Source organism: Enhydra lutris, unplaced genomic scaffold (assembly GCF_002288905.1).
Source record: "Enhydra lutris kenyoni isolate GAN:26980312 unplaced genomic scaffold, ASM228890v2 scaffoldscaffold1, whole genome shotgun sequence".
Lineage (NCBI taxonomy): Eukaryota > Metazoa > Chordata > Mammalia > Carnivora > Mustelidae > Enhydra > Enhydra lutris.
Genome location: NW_019154085.1, coordinates 4234054 through 4259656, shown reverse-complemented (window position 1 = coordinate 4259656; position 25603 = coordinate 4234054). Strand labels below are relative to the sequence as shown.

Here is a 25603-nt window from a genome sequence, read left to right as displayed (position 1 = left end):
TAAGCTTCTGTCATTATATCCCCAGCATCTAGGTCAGTATTGGGTATATAGTAGGTGCTCAATAAATATTGCATTTGTCCATTCATTCAATAATTTAGCAAATATTTACTGATTGTATCTCTGCCATGTGCCTGCCACTATATCAGAGCTGGAGATATTTTTAAAACAGAGGCGTGAGAAAAATCAGTCTCCACCTTTACCAAGTTCCTCTCTTCCAGGGGAGAAGGAAATTCACGAGAGAATCTCACTAATGAACATAAACAGTTAAAGATAACTAAGTGCTCTAAAGGACATTAGCACACATTTTTGGCTCATAAATGTCATAAAGATGAAGAAACAACATAATTCTTCTACGCAAACTGAGAAGCTAAGGGACAAGAAGAAAAGTCTAAGAGTGTGTGCGAGCGGAGAAGAAAACTTCTCAGAGTTGCAGTGAACCAAACTGAACCAATGGGGAGACAGAGATGAGATGCTGCTCGGAGGGCTATGACGTCACTGGGAGGGTGCGGCTGAGCGGAAGCGGGTGTGGGAAGGGGATGTCCTCTCCAGGCACAAAGCAATGTGGCCCAGAGTGGGTCAGTGAGAGTCCAGTGGTGGGGGAATGACAGAGGCAAGATACAACTTTATTCAATCTTATACAGTGTTTTGTCCCTTGGGAAGTTTCAACATCATCTTTCTGAAAATTTAGTTTTATGATTTAGACAAATTGCTTTTGATCTAATAAAATTATTTTTTATAATTGAGTTCCGGAAGGCTCACTGGGAGGAGAAATGTAAGGTGACAGTTTACACCATTCATTAATTAGGGACTGTGGCATCCGACTCAAATGGCCTCTGTCACCACAGCAGTGTCTCCTCCCACTTGTCGCCAGTCCGAACCTGCACATTCTTATCCCCGGTCGCTGTGACTTGTCTGCCGCTCTGCTCACACAGCCAGGCCACAGCCCGTCCCTGTCTCCAAGATGTCATCCATGGTTGCCCCTTCTATCCTACTCTTCTCTCCATTGGTTTGTCAGAATGGCCTAGAGCCTTGCAGGCCAACGCAGCAGCCCACCCTGCAGAGAGCCACAGAACAGCTTTCGAAGGCATGAAAGGAAGCTACGTTTTTTTCAGTAGCAGGGAAGGAATTAACAGTGACCCCTAGGGGCCTGGCATCTGGGACTTGGGTCAAAGGTGGTGGATACAGTCCAAGCCAGCATCATGGAATTCTATTTTGTTCTCTTCCTTTTTAAAATTTTAAACCCAAGTGTTATGATCTTTGAGGGACAGGACGTGTTGTTTTCAAGGGAAGCAGAAAGATGCAGCTTTATGTTGCAAAATAGTTACAAAAATATCTCCAGCACTTCCTGATTAGATCCATCCCAGCTGAGATCTGCCTGTTTGCAGGCTGAGGTCAAAGTGCAAAGAAGCAAGCACATTGCAAAGGTTCTTTGTTTTGTTTTGCTCTGTTTTGATGTATACCCACGTGCATAGGCCCGAGGGTGCCCCCCTGCCCCCCACACCATCCTCAGAACTGAGGATTCTGGACACTTTGTCTTTCTGAAAACAATTCAGCCACAAGAGAGACTGAATCAAATAATAGAAGTTGGATTGTTTTGAATATCCGTCAGTCACAAGCACATGGAATTCTCAGGAACAGTACTGCTAAGTTAAGAAGGGCCCCATATTCAAAATTTAAATGCAAATAAGGCGTCCCTGTTGAGTAAGGGCCAGAAACAGAAGGCATGAGAGCCTCTGCGGTTAGCCTCTTCAGCTCTGGGCCCCAAGGCTCTCGGAGGGGACGGTAGCGAGCTGTTCCCTGCAAGCTTAAATGGAGCAGAAATTAGGCTCTGCAGATGCACGGTTTCTCTTCTGGTCCAAAGCACCAGCTGTGCGGGCCCCAGCGCCAGTCAGGCTCGGCGGCCGGTGGCTCTCATTCGCGCACGTGCCGAAGGACACACTGAAGATGCTGCAGCCACCGTCCTGTGACCCCAGGCTTCAGGAGCCGGAAAAGCACTTCCAAGGCTGTCACTATTTTAGTTGGTGGAAAACAAATATGATCACATTAGCCTCATTTTCTTCTACAGCAGAATTATTTTACCAGGGGGCCTAGAAAACAAAAAGGACCCAACTCGGAGAGTAACAGCTTCCTCCTTTAACCGCCCCCCGCCCCCGTGCTCCGCAGAATGTCCTCGTCAGCGACAAAACTCTATTCCAGGAGAACAACACAGGCCCGTCCTTCTCAGGCGTGTTCTGGAAAGGTTAGCGTGTTTGTAGGTTTTAGGTTTTCTTTCTTTCTGATCACTTGTTCTTGTTTTTGGCTTTTCGTCCCCCTGGAAGCGGCTTCGAGCCCTGCGCTCGTCCCGAGGGGCAGAAGCCGGTTGTCACCGCAAAGGCCCGCGTGGCTCGGGGGGCAGTTCTCGGGGGCTGTGCACGGCCTCGCGCGCACCCGGGCCAGGCCCCCCAGCACGTTTGGGCGAGGAAACGGGGTCCCGGACCCCCACCTCCAACAGGAGAACCGGTGCTGCTGCAGGTGGAAGACGGGCTCCCCCAGTCGCTTTAGGAGATGAGCCCGGCGGACTTCACGGCGGCGGTGTTCATGCCGCGGCTCTCCGAGCGGCCTCTTGACGCGCGTCGTCCGTGCGCCGTCGCAGCCCCGACAGCTTCGGGTCGAGTCGTTCAAATGCTGAGCGTCGGGTTTGCACGTTCGAGCGAGAAAACCGGGAGGAATCCGCCTCAGGAATTCGGGGCTGCCGCGGGGCTGGGGCGACAGCGACCGCAGGGGTCCGGCTGCACCTGCGGCGGTGGCTGCGTGCGGGGAGAGGGGCGGACACCGGGGACTGGCGGGGCGAACCGCGGTGCGGGAGGTTCGGCCTGAAGAACCCGCCCGAGCGGGTGCGTGCTGCGGGGCCCCGGCTCCGCGTGTGTCTGTGCGTCCGCGCGCGTCCGTGCGTCCGCGCGCGTCCGCGCGTCCGCGCGCGTCCGCGCGTCCGCGCGCGTCCGTGAGTCCGCGCGTGTCCGTGAATCCGCGCGTGTCCGTGAATCCGCGCGTGTCCGTGCGTCCGTGAGTCCGCGCGTGTCCGTGAGTCCGCGTGTGTCTGTGCGTCCGTGAGTCCGCGCGTGTCCGTGAGTCCGCGCGTGTCCGTGCGTCCGCGCGTGTCCGTGCGTCCGCGCGTGTCCGTGAGTCCGCGCGTGTCCGTGAGTCCGCGCGTGTCCGTGCGTCCGTGCGTGTCCGTGAGTCCGTGTGTGTCCGTGAGTCCGTGTGTGTCCGTGAGTCCGTGCGTGTCTGTGCATCCACGCGTGCGTCCGCGCGTGCGTCTGTGAGTCCGTGCGTGTGTCTGTGAGTCCGTGTGCGTCTGTGAGTCAGGACGAAGCCGGACCGACGGGCCGAGCACGGGCTTCCCCGCCGCTCTGCGAGGCTCTTCCCGCGGGCCGGACGCGCGGGGCTGCGGGTGGGAGTCGCGCTGGTCTGCACGGGTCCCCCTGCTCTGTTTTCCAAGGCGGCATCGGCTTGTCGCAGGCTCAGAAACTCGGTTTCCTAGCGCTTCCTAGTGAACCGGGGGGCGGGGGGGCGAGCGACCACAACTGCGTGTGCTTTGGAAACCGCGGGCCGCGTCTCCAGACTGAGCGCGGTGATCGTGCACCTGCCCAACCCCGACCGAGCCTAAATCCGTTTTCCTGATGACGCCGAACACCTAAAGCCTCAGGCGTTCTCGCCCCTTCCCTTGGGAGAAGCCCGAGTGCGACCTGGGCCCGCGGGAGGGCCAGGGTCACCGGCCCCGCTCTGCCCACACCCAGCGCTCCTCCTTGGCCATCTCTTGGCTTTTCCACGCAAAAAACGAGTCCCCTGGGCTCAAGAAACCATTTCACAGACGTGAGGATGACGCCAAGGTGCTTCCCAAATGGGTGTTGCTCCGGCAGGATAGTGTTACCAACAATATTAAAGATACGATTTGGTTTTGGAATATTCACCATCTCAGTGAGCATAGCGCAAACTCCTAGAATATTAGAAAGAATGAATGAAGACCAAGGGAAAACTTATTTCGTTGTTACTTTCCTTAGAACTGTAAGAGAGAAAGTTCCTTTCTGAAACACTCGGAAATGAGAACAGTCCTTTTGTGTCTCTTCCTGCCACAGGGAGGGTCTGCAGGCACGGAAGTGAGTCCAATAGACAATTACTACACCATTGAAGTGATGGAAGGTGGGGAGAGTGGGCAGAGATAGGAACTGAATTATAGATAATTATCTTTGGGAAAAGCAAATTTGAATATTCAACTGTGTAAGAGTGAACAATGACAGTGAGAGCTTCAAGCTTGAGGGAAGTGGAGACTCAGGGAGGGCAGAGGGCTCGTTATGGAAAAGAAGTTGTGTTTCCATCTGCTGTATTTACTGAACAACTACTATGGATCAGGCATGGCCAGTTTGGGCTTCCACAACGGGGTCCCATCTTTCCTGCGTACTTTTTGTAGTGTGACATCTTCGATGAATAGCCACCACTGTAAATTCATAAATGAAGACACAGGAGTTTGGGTATCTTTTCCCAATCCTGCTAAGAGAGCCTAAGGTGGGGAATGGAAATACCGGAAGACGTTGAGTACAGTCTAGTTCTGCCAGTGACCCCAAAACGTTACAACAATCACATCATCTCTCTGGGCCCTGACTTTTCTTATTTGTAAAGCAAAGGGCTTGGAGGATAGGGATGCACAATTCCCAAACTTTGGTTTTTGCAAGGAATCTAGGAGTCCACATGAACCAAGCCTGTTTGTTGATCGTACTAATAGGACTTGCAGACATATGTAATTCTGTTTTGCAAATGTGTTGAGAGGTGCTATGATGAAGAAAATGCATATTTACTTAAGTCATGCACTTATAAAAGTTATTTTATTTATTGAGTCAGAAGATGCTAAAAGCCTGACCCCCACATGCCAGTGTTCATGAATAAATTCAGAGGCAGTCTTCATATTAGAAAATGCTGGGAACCCCTAGATGACAGAGGTAATTTCTTAATATTATTCTACTGATATTCTTGAAATACAATTGTGTAAAGGAAAAATTCTGTTTTTAGGTAAGAGCTGAAAGTGTTTTTCCTGCACTGACACTTGTCATCCTCAGCATCCACGTTCTCAGTCAGGATGGCAGCCTTTCAGACACACTCCGAGTGCCTTCGTGCGGGGCAGTGTAGTTTCTGTCATGCTGACGGGCAGTTTTGTCTAACGACACACACTGGACAAGACTTGTTGAAGGGAAGTCTAAGACAGAACAAAAGGGACCATTCCGGGGTCTGACTTTGGTTTATAAAGCATTTCGTAGTTGAATACTGAGTATACTGAAAGGATCGAGTGGTGATGTGGTGACGGAAAAATAAGTGACCTGATGACATCACAGTAGGACTTGGTGGCAAAATCAGAAACTCAAACCTCTCCCCTTGACATACAGCAGTTCCTATTACTAGAATGTACCGTGTCTCAGCAGGACGTCATAAAAGAAATGCTGCAGGGGTGGCCCCCATGGTGAAGCACTGGAGGACAGGTTTGTGGAGTTCGTGTGGGAGGTAAGCGGCAACCATGTGAGTAGTGATGACTTCTGAGCAGCCTTGTGCCAGTTTCCTAATTAGCCACATGTACCCATCACGAATGGCTTTTTTTGGGGGGGAGGGAATGAATGGTGCACCTACATCTATATGTATCAAACCACACTTGTAAACTCTTTCACACAGACTTTGTGTGTCTGGTATGGTCTGATGGCAGTTCAAGACGCCACACATGGCATCTTCATCTGTGGGGGGGTTTCTAGTGGGAAGAACAAATTGGTGGGTGGATTTCCTTCCCCTTTTATAATGTTTCAGCAACAGCTCCCAAGTGCTTTTCATTTAATGTTACCAGATTCCATTTCTTTTTCAGATCCGAGTCCAAGCTGTGCAGGGAAGTAAAGACAGCTGTTGCCAAACAATCCAAGACCATCACAGACTAAATTCCAACTATTGCCATTTTCTGGGTCGCTACCCTAATTCATGCCATGACTGTCTATAACAGGACCCAGACATAAGAACTTTTTGCCCCGTTCATACTCAAAACTACACTGAAGTGAGGGTGTGTTCCAACAGAAACAAATACCAAATACCTAAGAATATCTTTCATTTGTGTGTTTAGTCACTCAAATTCTACAAAATCAGGCTCAAAGTACAAATAAGTTCTTTCCTTTCCTGTGCAAATGGTGTGTTTGGGAGCATTAAACTTGTAAATCCTTTTTGAACTTGATTTTCAAAAATAGGTTTGCCGTCTGAATAGAAGCTGGTTCTCCCCCATCAGAAAGCATTATGTCGTTTCCTTTGCATAAAACGGTGCTGAGTTGAATCTAGGAGATACAGTCTTAGAGTCTGTGAGCTTCTAGTTTAAAAGCTGTTTCAAACTTTGGAAATTCATTTTTGGTTCATTCTTAGGTGCAAAACCAAGGAGAGTAATTGTTACTTACTCTGCTTAAATAGGACAGTGCCCGTTAGAAGTTGGGACTTACGGATGCCTTCGCTGCGATGAGCAGGGGTGCTATACGGAAGCGACGAATGCCGGTGTTATTCATCTGGAGCTAATACGACACTGTTAACTAACTAGAATTTAAATACAAACTTAAAAAAAGAGAATATATACTTGGGAAAGACAGTATCTTTAAAATGCAACATTCATACTCAATAAATATGCTGTATGCGTAGATTTAATAAATACTGATGTTGGAAATAGTTTCTTTAAAAAAAAAAAAAAAAGACACCAGAACGGCAGTATCACCATATACGTTATATTACCAGATAAAAAAGGAAAGTTGAATTTGTAGGTGAAGGACTACTTTTGGGTTTCATAAATGAAGGAATTTTGAAACAATTCACAATTCATTTTCAGACACAGTTGAAGCAATGTGTCAACAAGACCGTCTGAGTAGGAGCTTAGATTGATACAAACTTACTTCCCATCTGACTTCCAGACACTCGCAGCTTCCAGACAACTGATTATTATTGTGGCACGTAAGATGAAAGGCAAGCATGTTTTCCTTTGCCTACAGTTTGCCCCTCTAGGAAAGAAATGATGCGTGTCTTTAATGCTACTGAAAAACATGCTACTGGTTGTCTTTTCAGTGGTGTTCCTGTCAATTTAAATTTCAAGCTCAGGAAAGCTGAATTTGTAGCAATCATTTTAGAAAAGGCAATTCTGAATTTAGCTCCTAACTGCACACGAGGAATTGGGTGATTACTAGGACGTTATTTAGAAACACTTTTTTTTTTTTTAATTAAAAAAATGTGAGGGTACTAGAGAAGGACTTCACTTCTAGCACCAGCTGGTCTTGTCTATAAATTATTATTGCATGAGATAATCAGTTGAAAAGACTGTAAAAATAGTGTGAAAGTTTGTTAAAGAATTAGGAAAAACTATTGGAGTTCTCTCCCCACCAAAGCAATCGCATCTGAGGACAGTAGTCTTACCTGAAAACAAAAGGAAATACTCACATGCCTTTCTGTAACATAGTAATTTTATGAAGCTGAGGGAAAACTTAAAATGGGGTGAGGTAAAATATGGAAACAAACTACTGCATCAGTGGAAAACCAAAATAGCTTGTAAAGTTAGAAGTTACTTTACTTTGAGGACATATTTAATGTTCTCCCTGCACGATCCGTTAGGAGCTCCCATGCCCAAAGCCCTGAGGCTAAAGAAAAGGGCTGACTTCAGGTTCACATATTCAGGACTCTGGTGAACCATCACTACTCCAAATACCCGAATGCGTGTTTATTAGTTTTTATGCCTTACTCCCTGCTTTCACAAGAGTAGAGGACCTCTTGAGTTATGAACTTCACTTCTAAATGGCCATCCCAAGTTCTAGAGCTGTAATAATATACATGGTTTAGTAGTGACACAACAAAAATAAATTTAATAGAATAGAAAATCTAAAAACAGTGCAGTGGGGCAAGGATGGCTTTTTTTTTTTTAAGATTTTATTTATTTATTTGACAGAGATCACAAGTAGGCAGAGAGGTGGGGGCGGGGGGGGTGCGGGAGGAGGCTCCCCGCTGAGCAGAGAGCCCGATTTGGGGCTCAATCCCAGGACCCTGAGATCATGACCTGAGCTGAAGGCAGAGGCTTAACCCACTGAGACACCCAGGCGCCCCAAGGATGGTCTTTTTAATAAAATGTGCCAGGTCCACTAGCTATCCATTTGGGAAAAAGAAAAAAGAATCTTGACTCCCTACTTTACACCATTCAAAAAAAAAAATCAATCGCAGTAGACTAAAGAACTAAATATGAAAGGCAGAACAACAAAGCTTCCGGAAGGATCCGCAAATATCTTTGTAAGCTTGAGCAACAACTATTTCTTCAAAAGGAAACAAAAAGTATGAACCATAAAGCAAAGAACGGGTAAACCAGACTACACTGAAATGGAGCATGTGTTCACCCAACGACACTGATAAGAGAGTAAGAAGGTTACCGCAGACCGTGTGGAGGTACGTGCCACACACGTATCTGATAAGGGTCTCATATCCAAGATAGGACTACAAATCAAAAAGAAAAAAGAAAATCCCAACAGAAAAAAAACAAAAGGCAAAGTACTTGAATAGGTACTACACAAAAGATGATATGCAAATTGCCAATATCGAAAAGGTATTTGAGCTCATGATCATTGGGGAAAATGCAGATTAAAGCTAAATTCCGTTACAGGGACTGAAATGAAAAAGACTGGTGATACCAGGTGGGGCAGGGATGTAGGACAGATGCAAGCCCCGCGCATGGCTGGTGGGGCTGTCAACTGGTACCGTTCCTTTGAAGTCGGATTGACGCAATGCGCTGCAGGTGAACGTGAGCTTCCCCTTGACCTGGCAGCTTGATTCCTAGGGACATGCCCCGCGGATACGTGGACGGGCAGTCACCAACAGACGGATCCCAGGGACATCTGCAGCAGCACTGCGCATCACAGCCAAATGCCCATCAACAGTAAAATGGATTACAACATTGCAGTGTCCCCACACCATGAAGTATCACGCATAGAGCAAACTTCTACAAGCAACGATGTGAATGAACGTCAGTCCTAATGCCGACAGAAAAGGCCGGAAGGAAGTGCATATATTGTATGATTCCATCTATGTGACACAAAAACAAACAAAAACCAAAAACAAAACCCAAAACAAAAAAGGGCAAAATTAATATATGATACCAGAAAGTGAGAGAAAGTTACTTTTGTGGGGACTTATGAAGGGGGTGGACAAAGGGGCTTCTTCTTTTGGGTGCTAGGAACACGGACGTGTCCACTTTGTAAAAGTGTTTGATAGGTTTATTTATTTTATTTGTGTATGCCATTAAAAAAATAAATGTTTTTGAAGAGAATATGCCAGATCCACTAATTAGTGAGAGAGAGGGAGAAAGAAAAAGAAAGAAAGAGAGAAAGGAAGGGAGGAAGGATGGACGGAAGGAAGGAAGGAAGAAAAGGGAAGTTAGGATGAATATAAAATAAGTGAATGACTTCGAGTCATCCTAAACCTTCTCATCACAAGAAAAGGCAGAACTGCGAGGTGACAGATGTTAACTTATTGTGGCAATCGTTTCACTATATGCACATGTATCAAATCATTATGTTATCCATCTGAAACTAATACGACGTAGCAAGTCTATTATATTCAGAACTGGACAAAAGAAAGTATTTTAAGTAAGTGAAATAAGGTGGCTGGTTTCTTTCGCTCAGTACTGCCAGGCCTTTGGGTGAATATGGAATCAAATTCTGTTCCCAGTTTCCTCCTTAAACACCGAGAAGCTGACGGTGTTTTCCTTGGTTACAAAGTTAGATTTTTGCTGGATTTTATGGCGCTGAGCAGAGGCAAGGGGCCACCACGGCGGCAAAAAAAGCTAATGAGAAGAGTTTGTGGTTTATGCTGTACTGTGATTAACTCCAGATTCGGAAAATGATCTTCAGACCAAAGAGAAGGAGGCAAACCATTCCAAGATTCGCAGGAAACCAACTCAAAGCAATTAATTTTCTCCAGAGTGGCTGTTGGAATGGAAGCTGATGAGACAGAAGGCGATTGCCGGCCCGTCAAGGCTGGGGCTCCCTCAGGTTTCGTGAACCAGAGCCCGAGGACGGACAGCGGGTAATGGCATCAGTACGGGGAGACCCAAAGCAGCAGCCCCTCCGAATAGCATATTAACTCCTCAGCATTCCGTCTCCAAATGGACAGTGAAAACTTACAGCCCGGGGGGAAAAGAAGAGCAAACCGGCTGTCCTGCCTCCTCTTCCCTTTAACCCCCTGTACCTACCGGTTTGAGTGAATTTGAGTGCGGCAGTTGTTAGCAGAGAGCCAACACCCAGCTTGAAAACAAAAGGCTCTTCCTACAATGCCTTCCTTCTCGTAAAGACTTACATGATCAACACATTAGGAATTCACAAAATCCTACCCCAGCGGTATATGCCATTTTAAAGAGTGCTTGTGATTTGAGTAGGTTAGAGGCCTTATCTATTCTGTGAAAAACGGCATATGAAAAAGATGTTGTCTGTCATATTTAGACTAAGAATTTTGAACCATAGTCTAATTACCATAATTCTACTTAAGTACATGAATTTGGGGATTCTCACTCAGCACACTAATTGGGATGGCACAATACAACCCTTTGTCCTCCTAGATTTCAGCCAAATCTCCATCCTGAGGACGTGCCTCTGATTCTCAGAACTCTTGGCCTGGTGCTTTGGCATCGCAGAAATACCCCACAACCCCTGTGGTATGAGAGAAGGTATTCAAACTCGAGCTCAAGGTTTTACATCCAAGTACCGGGTCCAAGTTCTTATTCCAAGGATGGGGAACCAAAACTATAACCAGTCTATTAGAGTGTCACTTTCCCATGTTGCTTTCTTGCCCCGTGGTACATGAAGTCAAAGTCAAGGGTAGCATGTCAGCCACACTGCAAATTTGGCCAATGACCACGGTCTGATATTTAGTACTGATGGCCCGGTTACTCTTTCCAAGCCCATCTCTTTGTCCAGGCCTACAAGTCACTCCAGGGGCTGGGCAGCGAAGTGGTGGCTGAAGGGCCCTGCGGCCAGGCCCGAGCACCCAGGGAACGTGGAGTGCTGCCAATACTTTCTCTGTTGCAGGACAGTGACAGAAATTAAAAGATAAGGAAATACGGGTTGCTCACCCATTATAATAGGGCAATGCCACAGTTTATCAGGAACGCTTGTCAGGTGTGGGGATGGGGGGCGGGCAGGGACCCTGGTGACCCTGGCCCATGCTATGGGTGCACATAGAGGCACTCTGGGCCGGTTCTGACACCCGAGGGGTCCATCAGAATCACCTCCCAGAGCACTTGTTAAGACACATGGCTGCGTAGCTACAGAGCAGCTCTGGGATTTTTTTCTGGGTGGTTCTCAAACTTTAATGTGCTTAATCACCTGGTGATTTTCTTGTAAATTTTAAATTTCAAGATTTTCAAGCTCTGTCCTGGAGATCCTGATTCAGTTGGGAAGGGGTAAGGCCCAGGCATATGCATGGTTGGTTGAGTTTTAAAAACAAGCTTTCCTTGTGATTTTGACACCTCTCTAATCTCATGATCAAAGACTAAGGTTTAAGATTCTATTTCTGAGCTGAAAAACCTCAAAAAAATTGCTCGCAGCAGCAATTACATTTACCCTAATCACTAGCGCTTGCTCCCTATGGGGAAAAAAAGGTGGCAGGGAGGGGGTGGGGGGATGGGGAGGGGGTAACTGGGGGATGGGCATTAAGGAGGACACTTGATGTAATGAGCACTGGGTATTATATGCAACTGGTGAATCACTGAATGTTACCTCTGAGACTAATAATATATGTTAATTAATTGAATTTAAATTAAAAAAAAAGGAGGCATCACTACATGTGTTGAAGACCTTAAGAACTCTCAGTTCCGGTCTGTATCGCTCAAGGATGCTCTCCGTCTCTGTAGCATCCGTGCTTTGGTCGGTTTACGGAAACTCTGAGGAGGCCCATTTCACCCTGGAGCGTAAGGAAGTTTTCTTGCTAAGGTTTGGAAAAACTTTATCAAGTCAAGTTACAACCCACCTAGAATTAGTTTCATGACCAAAAATTACTGAGTATTTCAATGACGAGACTAGGAGTGATGGATTATGTGCAAAAACACTGTCACTTCAAACTACTTTATAGAGCTATTGTTACATCCTTGCAGAACACTTACCACAACGTTTGAGATTAAATGGCTTCTCTATTGGAAATCAACTCTGGGAAATGTATTGTTGCTAACTGTTACTGTTTCTGATCATCATCGTGACCAATCTGCAGAGACAGTATTTGGGAGGATTTAACTAGTAGACCTATGGAATATTGGTCCTCCCTCTCCTGGACTTAAATTTCCATGTGGGAAACAACCCAGCAACGATCGGGAGGGAGGGGACTGGATAAACAGATCCACACGACAGAAGTCTGTGCTGCAGTAAAAAAGAACAACGAGCAAGAAACATGAAGTAAAGAACAAAGTCTACAGAGTATTAGCTTTTGTCTACTAAAGCAGGAGGTAAGAATCTATATGTTTATTTTGTTTTGGAAGCATATGCACAAAGCTGTGCGAAAGCAAGTAAAAACAATGGTTAACTTGGGGAGGGGCAGGAACTGAGCAGATGGGGGAATGATGGGACGGAGGATATGCACTGCATTTCTGTTTATCCTTACTCGCATGTTGAACAGTGTGAATGTATTACATATTTTTTTAAACATTTTTTAAGAACACGTCTCAGTTCCAGATTTCTACTCACCTACTTCAGGAACCATCAATCTACCGCTCTAGGGACATGGTACGCAACAATGAGAGAAAGTAATGCTCTCCTCTACCTACACCAATAAATACTAAGGCTTCTGAGAATTTCTTTATGGGAGCGATTTTTTTTGAAGTACAAAAATTAAAAGAAAGTCCCCCCAAAATACTTTCAATGAATGTTTCTGGTTTATAAAAGGTCAGTGGGATTCAATTACACAGAAGACACAGAATGTTTGAACGATAAAGCCTTTCGGTGCGGTATTACATTGACACACAACATGAGAACACAGTTTGAAATACAAAAATACAGTTGTGATCCAGGAAATGGCACCAAATTAGAACAGTTTTATTATTTAACATACCAATGTATATACATTATCCTCCCAAATAAGAAACAATTTGACTCCAAAGTTTAAAATGTAGTTTCCAAAATGAACCCTTGTTATGAATTTGGGGAAAAAGAAAAAGTCTTGCAAATTAGTATAAACAACTTTGCTCCTTGACTAAAATATGTGCCCTGTACCAATCACCTCTCTCCTACAAAATGTGTATTATAAATAAAACTTCCAGAGAAGATCCAGGATGTTCATTGCACATCGTACAGAATGCTTGCCACGATCTGAAAGGCTGTCAGCCCTTGACTGTATGAGCTGTTCAAAATACTTACTCAGACTGGGGTGAAAACAACACTCTGCAAATATTTGCTATGTAGGATCATACACAAGGTTTACCAGAAATAGGAAAATATAATCTTACAGGGCTACTTCTGCTACTTTTTCTACGGTAAGAATGACTCTGTTTTCTACTGTTAAAAGCAATGACAAGAGCCAAACAAATTAAAAGTCCTACTGAAATGTCAGTTTTCTCTTTTCAAACAGAAACCACCTGTAGAGGAATTTCACTTGGTCATCGATTTCTACTTCTAGGGCCAGCCCTTCTTGAAGTGTAGTGGTTGAGATCCTGCTATGGGATTTGGAATAATGGTGTTTCCATTGGCAATAGTTACACTGTTTTGGTTTCAACGTCTTTGACCTCTCCTAGCCCTAGTCAGGACAGCACCAGCCAGCCAGAATGCCATGGCCTGAGAAACAGAAAACCTTCCTAGTCCATTTTCATGCCACCCAGCACCGTGCCTAGCCAGGGGGAGGCACTCAATAAATATCTGATGCATGAATGCAATTACCTTTTGGGACCATTCCCTCTACTTAGAAATAGTAATGATTGATGAGTAATATGCTGATTGTGGGTACACAGATCTAACATGATGCTAAACAAAGAACACGTATGACATGGCACAGACACTGTTAGCTTCTATATTCCTGTCCCAGGACAGGCTGTGTATTTTAATAAGGGTTAAAACTATTCCAATAATAAAAACTGATTAGTCAAATATTTTTTTATTTTGCCAAGGATCTCTAACAGTATTAGCCTTTGGCAACTCCCAAACATACAATGAACCCCAAACAAAACAAAACAAAACAAAATTGCACTATTACAACGAAACAAGTCCGTGAGAGCAGAGAGGAGGAGCCGGTTACGGAACGGCAACTTCCAGGAGACGGTTGTTTTTCCGTTTGCATGTTGGGACACTCCCATTTTTCTGGGTGCCCTGAATGAACTTCACACATACTTTATCCTGTCTGAACTGCACCAGGAACCTAGAAGAGAACAGGACAATTAAAGAAAAGTATACACATGACGGCAGATGACGGCGCTAACACAAGCTTCTGTTTCGTCATGGATGTTGACCTTGACAAGCATTCCCACTTTCCCTCAGCACTTCCTGCTGTCACCACCACTTAGCTCCAAGGAGAGTGAAGTTCATTAACTCACCATATTCCAGCAAAGTGAGAAGAGCTAAGAGGAATTATTTCCATGCTCCAAATGGAAAGCCCAACATGCTGTTCTCCTATTTTCCTCCATTTTTACATAGCAAAAATAGAAACTGGGGGATGAGTCCTATTCAATTTCAGAAAATGAAAGGAAAAATTTCGGGAAAGGGGTCTAGAGACCTTCCAGAGACCACAGTTTCCAAACACTGGTTACTCACCTATTTCCTAAACTGTTTTTGTATACCTACATACTGTGCTAATAGTCGCTTTTATCGTTAAGTAAATGTATTTCAAAAAAGCGGTGACCTATAGAATGATAACATAACAACATCACAAGTTTGATCTGCCCCTTATATTTTTCTAATATCCACCAAATGGATATTAAACATATACATATAAAACTACAGAATTTACAAAATCTATCGGTGTACACACAAAGCCACCTCTTACCCTACCAGGAGTTTATGTGGCACACCGTGGGAAACCACAGTCTAGTCCAAATCTTTCCTTTCACAGACCATCAGGGATCAAGTGCTTGTCCACAAGATTATTTGTCACACCCTCCTGCCACAAACATACCACCTTCCTCCTGGGCTGGGTGCTGCAGAGGACCCCCAGATGTATCCCGTGAGGTCCCTGAGGAGGTAGGAGAGTGGCATGGCTGGTCTAGAACCCAGGTGCTCTCACCTCAAAGCCAGTGCTGTTCTCCCCACCGTAGGAGTTAGGACAATGTTACCACTTTCCAGTATGCTTCTCAGGGAAGTTTCTGAGCTGCTGGCACACAGCTGAGTCATTCCACCAACCACACAGCAGATCACATGCTCACTGGATCTACCACAAGTGCAAACACCAAAACAGCTATGTTCTGTCTCAGTGTCAGCACACTAGTCTCAGCGTCAAGGTCTACAGAGCCCGGGCTTTGCAGACTCTGATCTAGCGGAGTGAAATGTGACACATAAACTCCTGATTTATCACTTGGCTTAACAGGATGGTCCGTCCGAGCTTCTAAATCAGCTGTTTCTTTTCAACGAGAAAGCACTGAAGAAAAGAGCTGTAGTTCCAAAGTCGCATCACTGATACATACGCTTACATCTATGTCCTCAAAGAAGGAACGCACCTTCCATGTCTGATGCCAGTACAGGCACTTAAAAGAATCGGATACTTGGAAATTTTAATTTTCAAAGACTACTTTTAGTATAATAAAAGTACAGGGAGTTCCTGTCCCCGTAACGTTGGCATGGGCTGTCTTCATGTTCACGATTCACACGTGTGATTCGCTCCAGAACTGACGACAGCGAAGACGCCCAAGGTATTTGCACGCACTGCACTATTCCTAGTAAGACACGTGTGTTAACGCAACTTTGAGATAAACCTGCGGGGCAAGTGCTGTTATTTACTTCCACTTCCTAGAAGAGAAAACTGCAGCGTGGCCCGCGGGCAGGACATTGTACTCAGAGACTCACTCTCCAGAGAACAATCATGTTAAATGCATCTTTCCACTGCATCAACGCCAGTCAGAACTTCACAGCAGAAAGAATTAGATGATTTGTTTGATTTGAAATGTTCACAAAACAACTGCCTACATTGAAATGATATATCGTGTGTGTACGCATGTACATATACATACATGTGTTTAAAATATTTAACAGAACAAATTCATTTTGTTTTTTTCCAACACGTTCAGGACTTCATTTTCAGAAATTTTTTAGAAATATTACACATTTTATTTAATGTCCTTAAAATGCAATGTACTTACGGACTGAAAAGTCTGGGAGTTGAAGGATTGGGAATTACAAAGCAGCTTAAAACCGCCCTAAGGAGTAAACAGAACTGTGACTCTCCTCCTGGAAATCGATATCCAGTTTCTCCAGAACGACTGTGGAGACTGGGTTTTTTAAAATAATTACTTCCTACTTCCGAGACCCTTGCTGAGGAAGGTTCAGTCACTGAACTGCGCTCCATTTATAATACTAAACTGTAGGGCCAGCAGTGAAATAGATTAAAGCCATTTAGGGTGAAAAAAATACATCACGGGCACCCCTGCCCTTGACTTTGTCAAATTTTGTTTAAACTTAAAAGGGTCTCCCAGGAGGTCTACAATCCCTGCTTAAGAGCCTGTAGAGGTCACGAACCAGGCTCCCCGGGCCCTTGCGCGGGAGCTCCCTGTGTTGCAGGGCGTGGGGTCCCGTCAGCTACGTCGATCCTGTGAACCAACCACCAGTCAGGAGCGGACAGAGGAAGCTGTCGCGGACCGGCTCGCAGCTCCCAGACGTGCTGCTTTCTTCACATGACCACACTGTCAGCTTGGTACCCAAGGACGTTTGCTGCAGGGTGACACATTCAGAACATCGTACCACTGTCCTCCCCACCCCGTGGCAAGGCAGGGTCTGTGCCACCCGTGGGCGAGCTCTCCCACAGGCACAGCCCCAGCCACACACCGTGAGGCCCGTGGGGGGGCTCTGTGGGTGACCACGCACAAGGGCCATAGCTCGCAATCTCCCTCCCCTCCAGCCCCTCCGGAGGGTCATGACGTATGAGAGGATGGCGCATCCGGGAGGAGCTGAAGTAAGAAGGATGATCAACGTCCACCGAGCCCTTTCCTCAAGGCAGAGGCAGTGCCCTTAGAACACCAGCTCGAGAAATGCGGAACAGTAGCAATCCTTTGTGCCTGCATGTTGATGCGACTCTCTCTGCAAAGACAGCCTCGTTAATGCGGCGAGCCGGGGCGAGGCTGCTGCATCCACGTGCCAAGGAGCTCCTGCCCCTGCCACGCGGAGGACCGTCCCGGGGTCGCTGGGAACCGTCAGTTCCACCGACACGGAGCCTGCCTCCCGAGCTCGGGCGCATTTCAGCTAAAGGGAGTTTCAAGTTCAACAGGCCCTGACAGGTTAAAACCTTAACTGACTGGAGCCCAACTGACCACTATATATTTTTTCCTAAGATTCTTTGTTTAATAAGAAAGGACCCAATGACAAGAAAAGTTATTTAGTCCAAACTTCAATTCCCAATGTAGAGGATACATAAAGGTCCATCTTCCACCAACCTGAACTTGTTTTTAATGTACAGTGAGAACAGAGGACTATGGTTTTGTGAATCCCCAAGCGTCAAGAAGACTTAGTTTGGCTTACGCAGGGATAAGAATGGGTCTGAATTTCCTTTAGAAAGACTTCTAGAAAGAAGTGAAATAGAATACGCCAGTAAAAGCTTAATGAGAAAATCAAATCGTTCTTGAGCAATCCAGTTACGTAAAATTCTTACTCTATCCATGCTAAGTATATAAGCAGGTAGTAAACAGTCTTTTGAAAAGCAAAGTAACCCATCAGGTATCAATTAGCGTAGTAACTCAAATTCATTCAAGTGATATCAGATCAATAAATTTAATAAGTGTGTGGGGCCTCCAACCTGCATGTAAACGATCACTACCTATAATTAGAGTCCTACTGTGAAGGGGAAAAAAGCAAAATTTCAAATTTATAGTCAACATGGGAAGCTTATTCTATAACTCTACTTCTCTAGTATGAAAAAAAGGCATCACAAATGCAATATTGAAATCAATATTGAAATTTCAGATATTTCCTCTTTCCTCCGTGTCATCTATTGCAGTAAATGGTACCACCATTTGGGCTCAGGCCCCAAATCTAGCATCTAATCTGTTAATAAGCCCTCTTGTTTCCTCCAAATAACATTTGGAATCTGACTACTTCTCACTGCCTCCCACTCACACCCTAGCCTAAGCCACGTCATCCTAGACAGCTCCAAGAAGCTCCAAACTTTTTTCTGCTTCCACTCTTGCCTCCCTAGAGCTATTTTCCATACCGCAGCCAAAGCAATCTTTGAAAATCACAAATTGGATCACGCCACCCCCTTGCTTAAAGCTCGCAATGGCATCCCATCATCCACAATAAAACCTCAGCTCCTCAGCTCTACACGGCCAGGTCTCTGCCTGTCTCTCCAGTCTTTTCCTACTATTTCATTCTGCCACTTTCGCTCCCACTCAGGGCCTTTGCACCTGCTGCCCCCTGTCCTGGATGGCACGTCCCAGGTTATCGCCTGGCTTGCTCCCTTGATTCTAGTCTCGAGTCAAATGTCACCGCATCAAACAAGGCTCCCTGACCTCCCTGTCAAAGAGAGGACCCTCTGGCCCTCACCCTGCTCGCTTCCCTCCACAAGCCCTGTCACGGGTCAAAGTTGTGTCACCCATTTCTTATTTTTGCTTATTTGTCTCTTCCACCAGGATGTCAGCGACAAGAAGGCGAGCACTTGACCAGCACCTCCGCTGCCCATCCACCATCTAGAACAAACACCAGACACACACTGGCTACTTGAAGGTAGGGGCTGTGCGCATGGAGGAGACTAGAGTGCTCGACGAAAGCAATGAAGCGAAGAGGGAAACGGCACATTGACTCAAGGAAGCACATACTCATCCGAAATCTCGATATTGAGCTTCTGTTTGGTTTGGCTGAGGGTCGTCCGGTACAGCTTGGTGGCCATTTCAATCAGGTGATCGCTGCTGAAGAGAAAGTCTCCTTTACTAGCCGCTTCCGAGCCCTGCGAGGACAAAGCAGGAGGCAGACTGTCACAATTAGAGACAGCTCAGGAGGTAACGCTTGCAGGCGGGGCTGAACAAGTGTTTAGTCTCTCAGAAGCATCAGCTATTGGAGTCCACTCTTCCAAATACACCACAACAACCAAAGCGGCATTTCCTGCCGCTTCCAACCTGCCCGGAGCACTTGCAGAAAGGTTACCTAACCTTGTGTTGCCCAAAGCTGGTAGAGGACCAGAGGCCCCGTCAGCATCACCTGGGAGCTTGTTAGAAAGCAGAGCCTCGGGCCCCGCCGCAGGCCCGCCGCACAGGAACCACAACAGGATCCTGGAGTGTCTGTTTGCACATTCAGGCTTGAGAAGCACTGACCTAACTTGTAACTCATTCTGAAAGAGCTGTTGTAAGAATTCCTCAGTGATTTGGCTAAAAGAAAATAAGAACAGCAGGAACACTCCCAACAAATACATGAGGGCAGTGGCTCTTCACCCGGGCAAACCAGGGAGCTGGCAGAAAGGATGGGTGTGCCCCACTCCAAGACACTGATGCAGTGGGACTGCAGGGGAGGGGGCGGGGACGGCCTGGGCATCGGCATTACAAAGTGTAACCGAGGTTCAGAATCACTGTCTTAGGGCTCGATATGCTCCTTTTAAGTTAAGATCCGCAAGCGGGGAAACAGGTTGAACTGACTGTATGGGATTTGCCTAAGTGTAGAAGCCGCGAGACAGGGGCGCCACCAACTAGACGCACGTCCCTGAATACGATTTACATTTGCCGGCCCTGCTTATCCAGGGGCTATTTACTGTAGCACAGGCACTGCGCACAGTGTCTCATTTAATCCTCACAACCACATTATGCATTTGTACTATTATTCTCTCCATCTTAAAGAAGGGAAGAATGAGGTAGGCCCATGAAGTTAAATGACTTAGCCAAGGTCACTGTAAAAAGTAGTGAGACAAACTCCAAAGCCTGCATTCTTAGCTACACCGTTCAAATCAGGAGGTCCTAGCTAAGCCAAAAAAGCACAGAAACGTTAAAAAAATCCCGAGGTCAAAATTACTAGGCAGTTGTTTCATTGTGGTCGCAATCTTTAATAAAAAACTCACAAATTAAAGATGAACAAAGGAACATCTACTGAGTTGGTATATAGATAAAAAACAGGAGAAAGCACAAAACATCCTGATATTTCCAAGCACTATTTTCAAACAAGTGCACGTCACAATGAATGCAAACCCAAGCTGTTCAGTGAAATTAGAACTCGAACAAGTTAATAAATGTGATTTTATCAATTCAACTTCAGTTAATCAATTTTAATTACTGAAAAACCAAGCCTCAGATATTACATGGGAATGAATATAGACAAAATCTGCAAATCATTAAGAAGTTTATACATTACAAACTTCACGTAATAACATTCTTCAGATGTGGAAAATTTTAATCCAGTGGCTCAGGGACTGGACTAATGCAGAGATCTTTCAGTCAAATCAACAGGTGAACTTTACCTCTTTGAGGTGGACGGCAAAGAAGCCATCGTTTTGGGAGCTCATTGACACTTTGGTCACATCCACCAAGGGAACCTCGGACTTGATCTGCCCCGACTTCTGATCAGCAAGAAGGAGGTTATTATTTGTTAAGAGGAAAATCCGGGACGTGCTCTAAAACAGAACAAAACAAAACAAATAAGGATCCAAAACCAATGATCAAAAATACCCCAAGTGGTCCATGAGTTTAAAGCATTTGTTATTTGTGGAAGAGCCCGTCTGCTTCCCTATCTCCCAGCACACAAACCTAGGCGAACTGAGAACACGCTAAGAACAGAAACACTAGATCAAAGTCATGTAAGTTTCAGAGAACAAGCAAAATTCTACCTAAACCTAAAGGTAAGGGGAAACAGCTCCCTTTACAGGAACTCTGCTGAGAATACAAACACGAAGCAGACTGATCAGAAAGCAGAAGATGTCTGCCCCAACTGAGAAACACTTCTTACAGGCCCCCAGGGTTAGCAATTTACCTTCCCATTGGCACGGTTAATTTTGTTCACAACTTCAGCGATGATAATCTTTTCTTCAATGGCATCCTTGAGTTTCTTATACTTGGGATTCTTGTTGATTTCCAGGTAAGCTCCCTGGAATGGCTGCCCAACACTACAGGAAACAAATTCCCTCACATTAGAAACGGTTCCCGATGAAGGCATTACTGGACAAAGGTAACACTGTGACAGCTGATTCTGAAGCACGTAATTTCATCGAAGTTAATTTTATCCATTTTATATGTCACTTATATGTAAGTTGGAAATGAAACCTGAAACCTATTTCAAATATACTCTTTATGGGATCATGGCATTTTATAGGTAGGACTTTGATAAAAATCTTATCGTATGGAACAATCAAGATAGAAACGAGTCGCAAGAAAGAGAGTCAAGACCCACGTGCACGGTCTCATGTGAAGGGAAGGGCAATTCCTTCTCATCTGTTAATAGAAAGTTAACAGCTGTCCACAAAGGACTTTAGTTCCTTTAACAATATGTGGCAATGGAAAAAAGAGCACAGATCGTTATCATCACCTGTTTCAAAGAGAAACTTCATTTTCTTGCGGAGAATAAGAAAACCAAGAGGCTGTCTGGGGGAGCACAGACCCAGAGTGAGCACTTTACAAGAGCACTACAGAGCACTTACACTACCACGTAAGTCTGGCCCTACACAGGCAGTATCTGAAAAAAGAATGGGGCCTCTCCTCCAAGGATACGGCCCTAAACGGACAAGGTGAACATTCGGAACCAGAGCGCTTTTCCTTCAGACAAACCCCGTCTTGCAAGTGGCACAACTGTGCACTAAGATGCCCATTTCCCTAAAGGCACGCGGGTGACACTTTCAGGGAAACCTCTTCCAAGACAGCCCGCCCCCCCGCAAACCGCCCCCCCCCCACCACAGAAAACAACCACCTAAAAAAATAACTGCGGCTTCATCTTGAGCTACAGAGAGTTCTGGCAATTTGCAGATGCAACTTGAAAAGCTTGTGTTGTGGGTGGAGGGTCAGGGAAGAAAAATCCACGTAGGTGGTCAATGCTTCTGGGCTCCCAGCATGTAAAAGGCTGATGCCCGCCGTAAGGGCTGCGGCTCCGCGCGCTGGTGGGAGGGGAAATTATTCCACCTCTCCGACCGCTGCTGGCTGAGCGCGCCACCGTCCCTGAAAATGGATAAAACTACCCCAAAAGGACTTGGCTTGACATTAATAGATTTTTCTTGTTGTTCACATTCAAACATGTTTTTAATAATAAAAAGTGCTAAGAGCCTTTGAATGTTTCTTCACAGATATATTTTTCTCTTTCCCGTTTCTGAAGAGTCATCAACAGGGAATGTTAATTAAGACGATTACTCTACAATTTAAAAATCTATCAAGAAAGTTAAGTGGATTGGTTGCTGGAGAGAGTCTATAGGCCATTTTCATGTCTGAATGTGCTGTACAGAGCAGACAGGCTGAACAACTCTGGATTTAGATACTGTGTTCGACTTAGAGGGAGCGGAAACCATCACAAGCAGCCAAATCAGCTGACCCAGCAAGTTGGGTCATTTAAAATGTTTAAACCACATGAGCCTGGCAACAATGTTTACTTCAGCTTTCAAAAGGAAGAGCCTTCCATTGTGCATAAAGACAGGGAGAATATAAACACGGCATATTGTAATACATGTGAATATACTTAGCATATAATGATTTTCATCTCTAGGCCATCCTTTGGGAGAAGCTAAAAGTTGTTAGAGATTTGGCTTGAAACTGTCCAATCTAACTTTTTTTAGAAACATCGGATGAAAAAGGGATAGGAATTCTGGAGGAGAAATGATGAACTTGGGAGATGTACGGATATTCAAGGAAGCAGTCTTTACCAACAACTTCACTGTACAAACTTCACAACAGGAGTTCCTGCTTTTATTGAGCACTCGGTGTTTACAATAAAGGAAGGGATCTGACTGCACAGAACACTGCCATCATGCCCAAGGACTTAGCAAAGACTATCTCAGGCCAGGGCTTTGGCAATACTCAGGAAGTGATGGTTCACTCATCATTACTGTGCAAACGAGCCCCACCCAGCTCGTTCACGGGACACTGGAACACGGGTCCCAGAGGACGGCCAGCAGAAATGGATCAGGCGGGGTCTGAAAATGATGGAAAACTAAAAGGAATTAACAATGTAAATTTATCTTAATAGCCTACACAATTTGTATTTTAAAGGACAACTTTTTTTTTTAAAGACTTTTTTTTAAGATTGTATTTATTTATCTGACAGAGAGAGAGATCACAAGTAGGCAGAGAGGCAGGCAGAGAGAGAGGGGGAAGCAGGCTCCCTGCTGAGCAGAGAGCCCGATGCAGGGCTCGATCCCAGGACCCGGAGACCATGACCTGAGACGAAGGCAGAGGCTTAACCCACTGAGCCACCCAGGTGCCCCAAGGACAACTTCTAATTATTTAGTGAAGTGTTCAGGCTAACGCCAACAAAGTAAAACCAACAAATGTAATCTCATTTTAGTTAAGTTTGCTATGGGAGCCATGGTGCAAATGCGTTTCTGTGTATTCATATCCCGCTGATCATAAAATAATTCATAAAATTAAAAACCTCTCATCTATTACTAAAATCAAACTCTGCTAGAAACAGCCTACAAATATATTTGAATAATTTTTAAAATGCTGACTTTTATGGGTAAAGCAAAAAGCCGTAATACCTAGATGGGTATAAAGCCTTCTTGTCTTTGAAGAGTTCACTGGCTTCTAGTTTTTCTTCATAAATAAGTTTCTGCTGGTCTGTGAATTGGTCCCTGTATTTTTTACACTGTGAGAAATGAAAAGGGGGGAAAAAGATAATCACTTATATAAATAAATCTCTACTCAGTTTTATATATGCTAAGTCCACTCAACAGCATCAAAAACAAGACTAAATGTGCACAAATGTGTACGAATGCCCATTTAAAAAACCAAGAACATTTTTCCTTTCTGGATTTTAAAAAGTCAATCTTGGAAAATGTCATAAAAACTGTTGTTTGTACTGTGGGACTCAGGATGTTTCTTCAAAACACACAAGGGCCTTGCTGCACAGGCCCTGCTGGGAGAACTGGTCCTCTCACCATGACGTCCACGCCCCCCAATCCTTCAGTCCTTAGGCTGTCACACTCTTTCACAGACTCGTAATATGAACGACACTGTACATCACAACTCACTGCACACATTTACATACACATACACACGGACAACGGATTTAAAAGCTTCCCAAGACAAGACTTTCAACATGTCCTGTACCCATTATTTTCTATTCTACTGCATTTCAGTTTAAACACCTGGCCAGTAATCCATGAAATTGATGTCATGACTCACAAATATGCTACAACCATTGGCTGGAAAAATCCTTCTCTGAATCCTCTATTACCTTCCTACAGTGTGGACATGGGACCCAAGAAATCTCCCCTCCACCTGGATCCTGAGATGGCACTGGAGGGACACAGGGGTGGCTAGAGGGGCAGGGTAAGGTTTTTTGAATGAACTCAAAGAAATTCAGTTACAAATGTAGTTGAGAACCAACGACATCATCCTATAACGGAACGTCAGCATTGGTGCCCACCCTCTCAGGAATGAACACATCACTCTCATTCCCCACCCCCAATGCCAGGGAGGTATAGGCAAGATTCAGGGGCTGGGAGAGAGCAGGGAGCAGAGGCAGAGCAGACCCCTGGCATTACAGGCTCCCCACCATTATTCCTGAAAACAGACTCAAAAGGGGAGATGAGCACAGAGACATTGGTGAATCTCACCAAAACGACTCACTAAATGAGGGGACAGAAGCGAGAATCTAGTTCCACATGTTGAGCGCGTACCAACAGTACAATAATCGTGATAACGTCCCTCTGCCTATGTCATTCTGGTAAGGGACAGGCCTATAGTGGCCAGCAGGAAAGAGCTTGCTGGAAGATATGTCCATCAATCATTCACTTTCTAAATAGCGGCCCTTCAATCAACAATTACATCATATCTGATACTCGTACATGTTTAGCATTCAATATATGAACTGACTGAATTATTACAATAAAATCAACATCTACACAAGTATCCTGTGTACTCACGCTGGGCAACACCTAAATACAATGTGATGTTTTCATCAAATTAAGGAAGCTAAAATATTAGGCACTACCAAATAGATTTTTAGCTTCCCTTTAATTCAGGTCGAGCGAAACCTGAACTTCTTGAATGTGTCGTGAGGCACTCTGAAGCCTTCTTTTCCAGACCATCACCAGGTATGCACGTCCTCATATGTACCTGTGTACGTGTGTACGTGTGCAACAGAGCTCAGACAGTGAACGCCTAGAACCTGCAGGAATTCACTACCTTGTGCGAAGATGTTCCGACTTTATCGTCTCTACCTCTGGCAGTATTCTTTCAGATTAACATGAAAAACAGAAACAAATCAAAACAAAACAAAAGCCTGAACTCCTTGAAGGCGACAGGAAT

The 25603-nt window shown here is 45.1% G+C and overlaps 1 protein-coding gene across 4 annotated transcripts in view; it reads right to left on the bottom strand.

Annotated features, from left to right (window-relative positions):
* Window positions 1–13067: 13067 nt before the first annotated feature.
* Window positions 13068–25603, bottom strand: part of LOC111160816 (myosin IB) — a 190377-nt gene continuing 177841 nt past the window's right edge. For all 4 annotated transcript variants that reach the window (XM_022524212.1, XM_022524341.1, XM_022524416.1 and 1 more), the window contains 5 exons: window positions 23830–23936; window positions 21126–21258; window positions 20617–20769; window positions 18995–19122; window positions 13068–14400 (listed from right to left, as the gene is read on the bottom strand). In XM_022524212.1, the coding sequence (XP_022379920.1) occupies window positions 14277–14400; window positions 18995–19122; window positions 20617–20769; window positions 21126–21258; window positions 23830–23936 (645 nt within the window). In that variant the 3' untranslated portion in view covers window positions 13068–14276. The remainder of the gene's footprint in view (window positions 14401–18994; window positions 19123–20616; window positions 20770–21125; window positions 21259–23829; window positions 23937–25603) is intronic.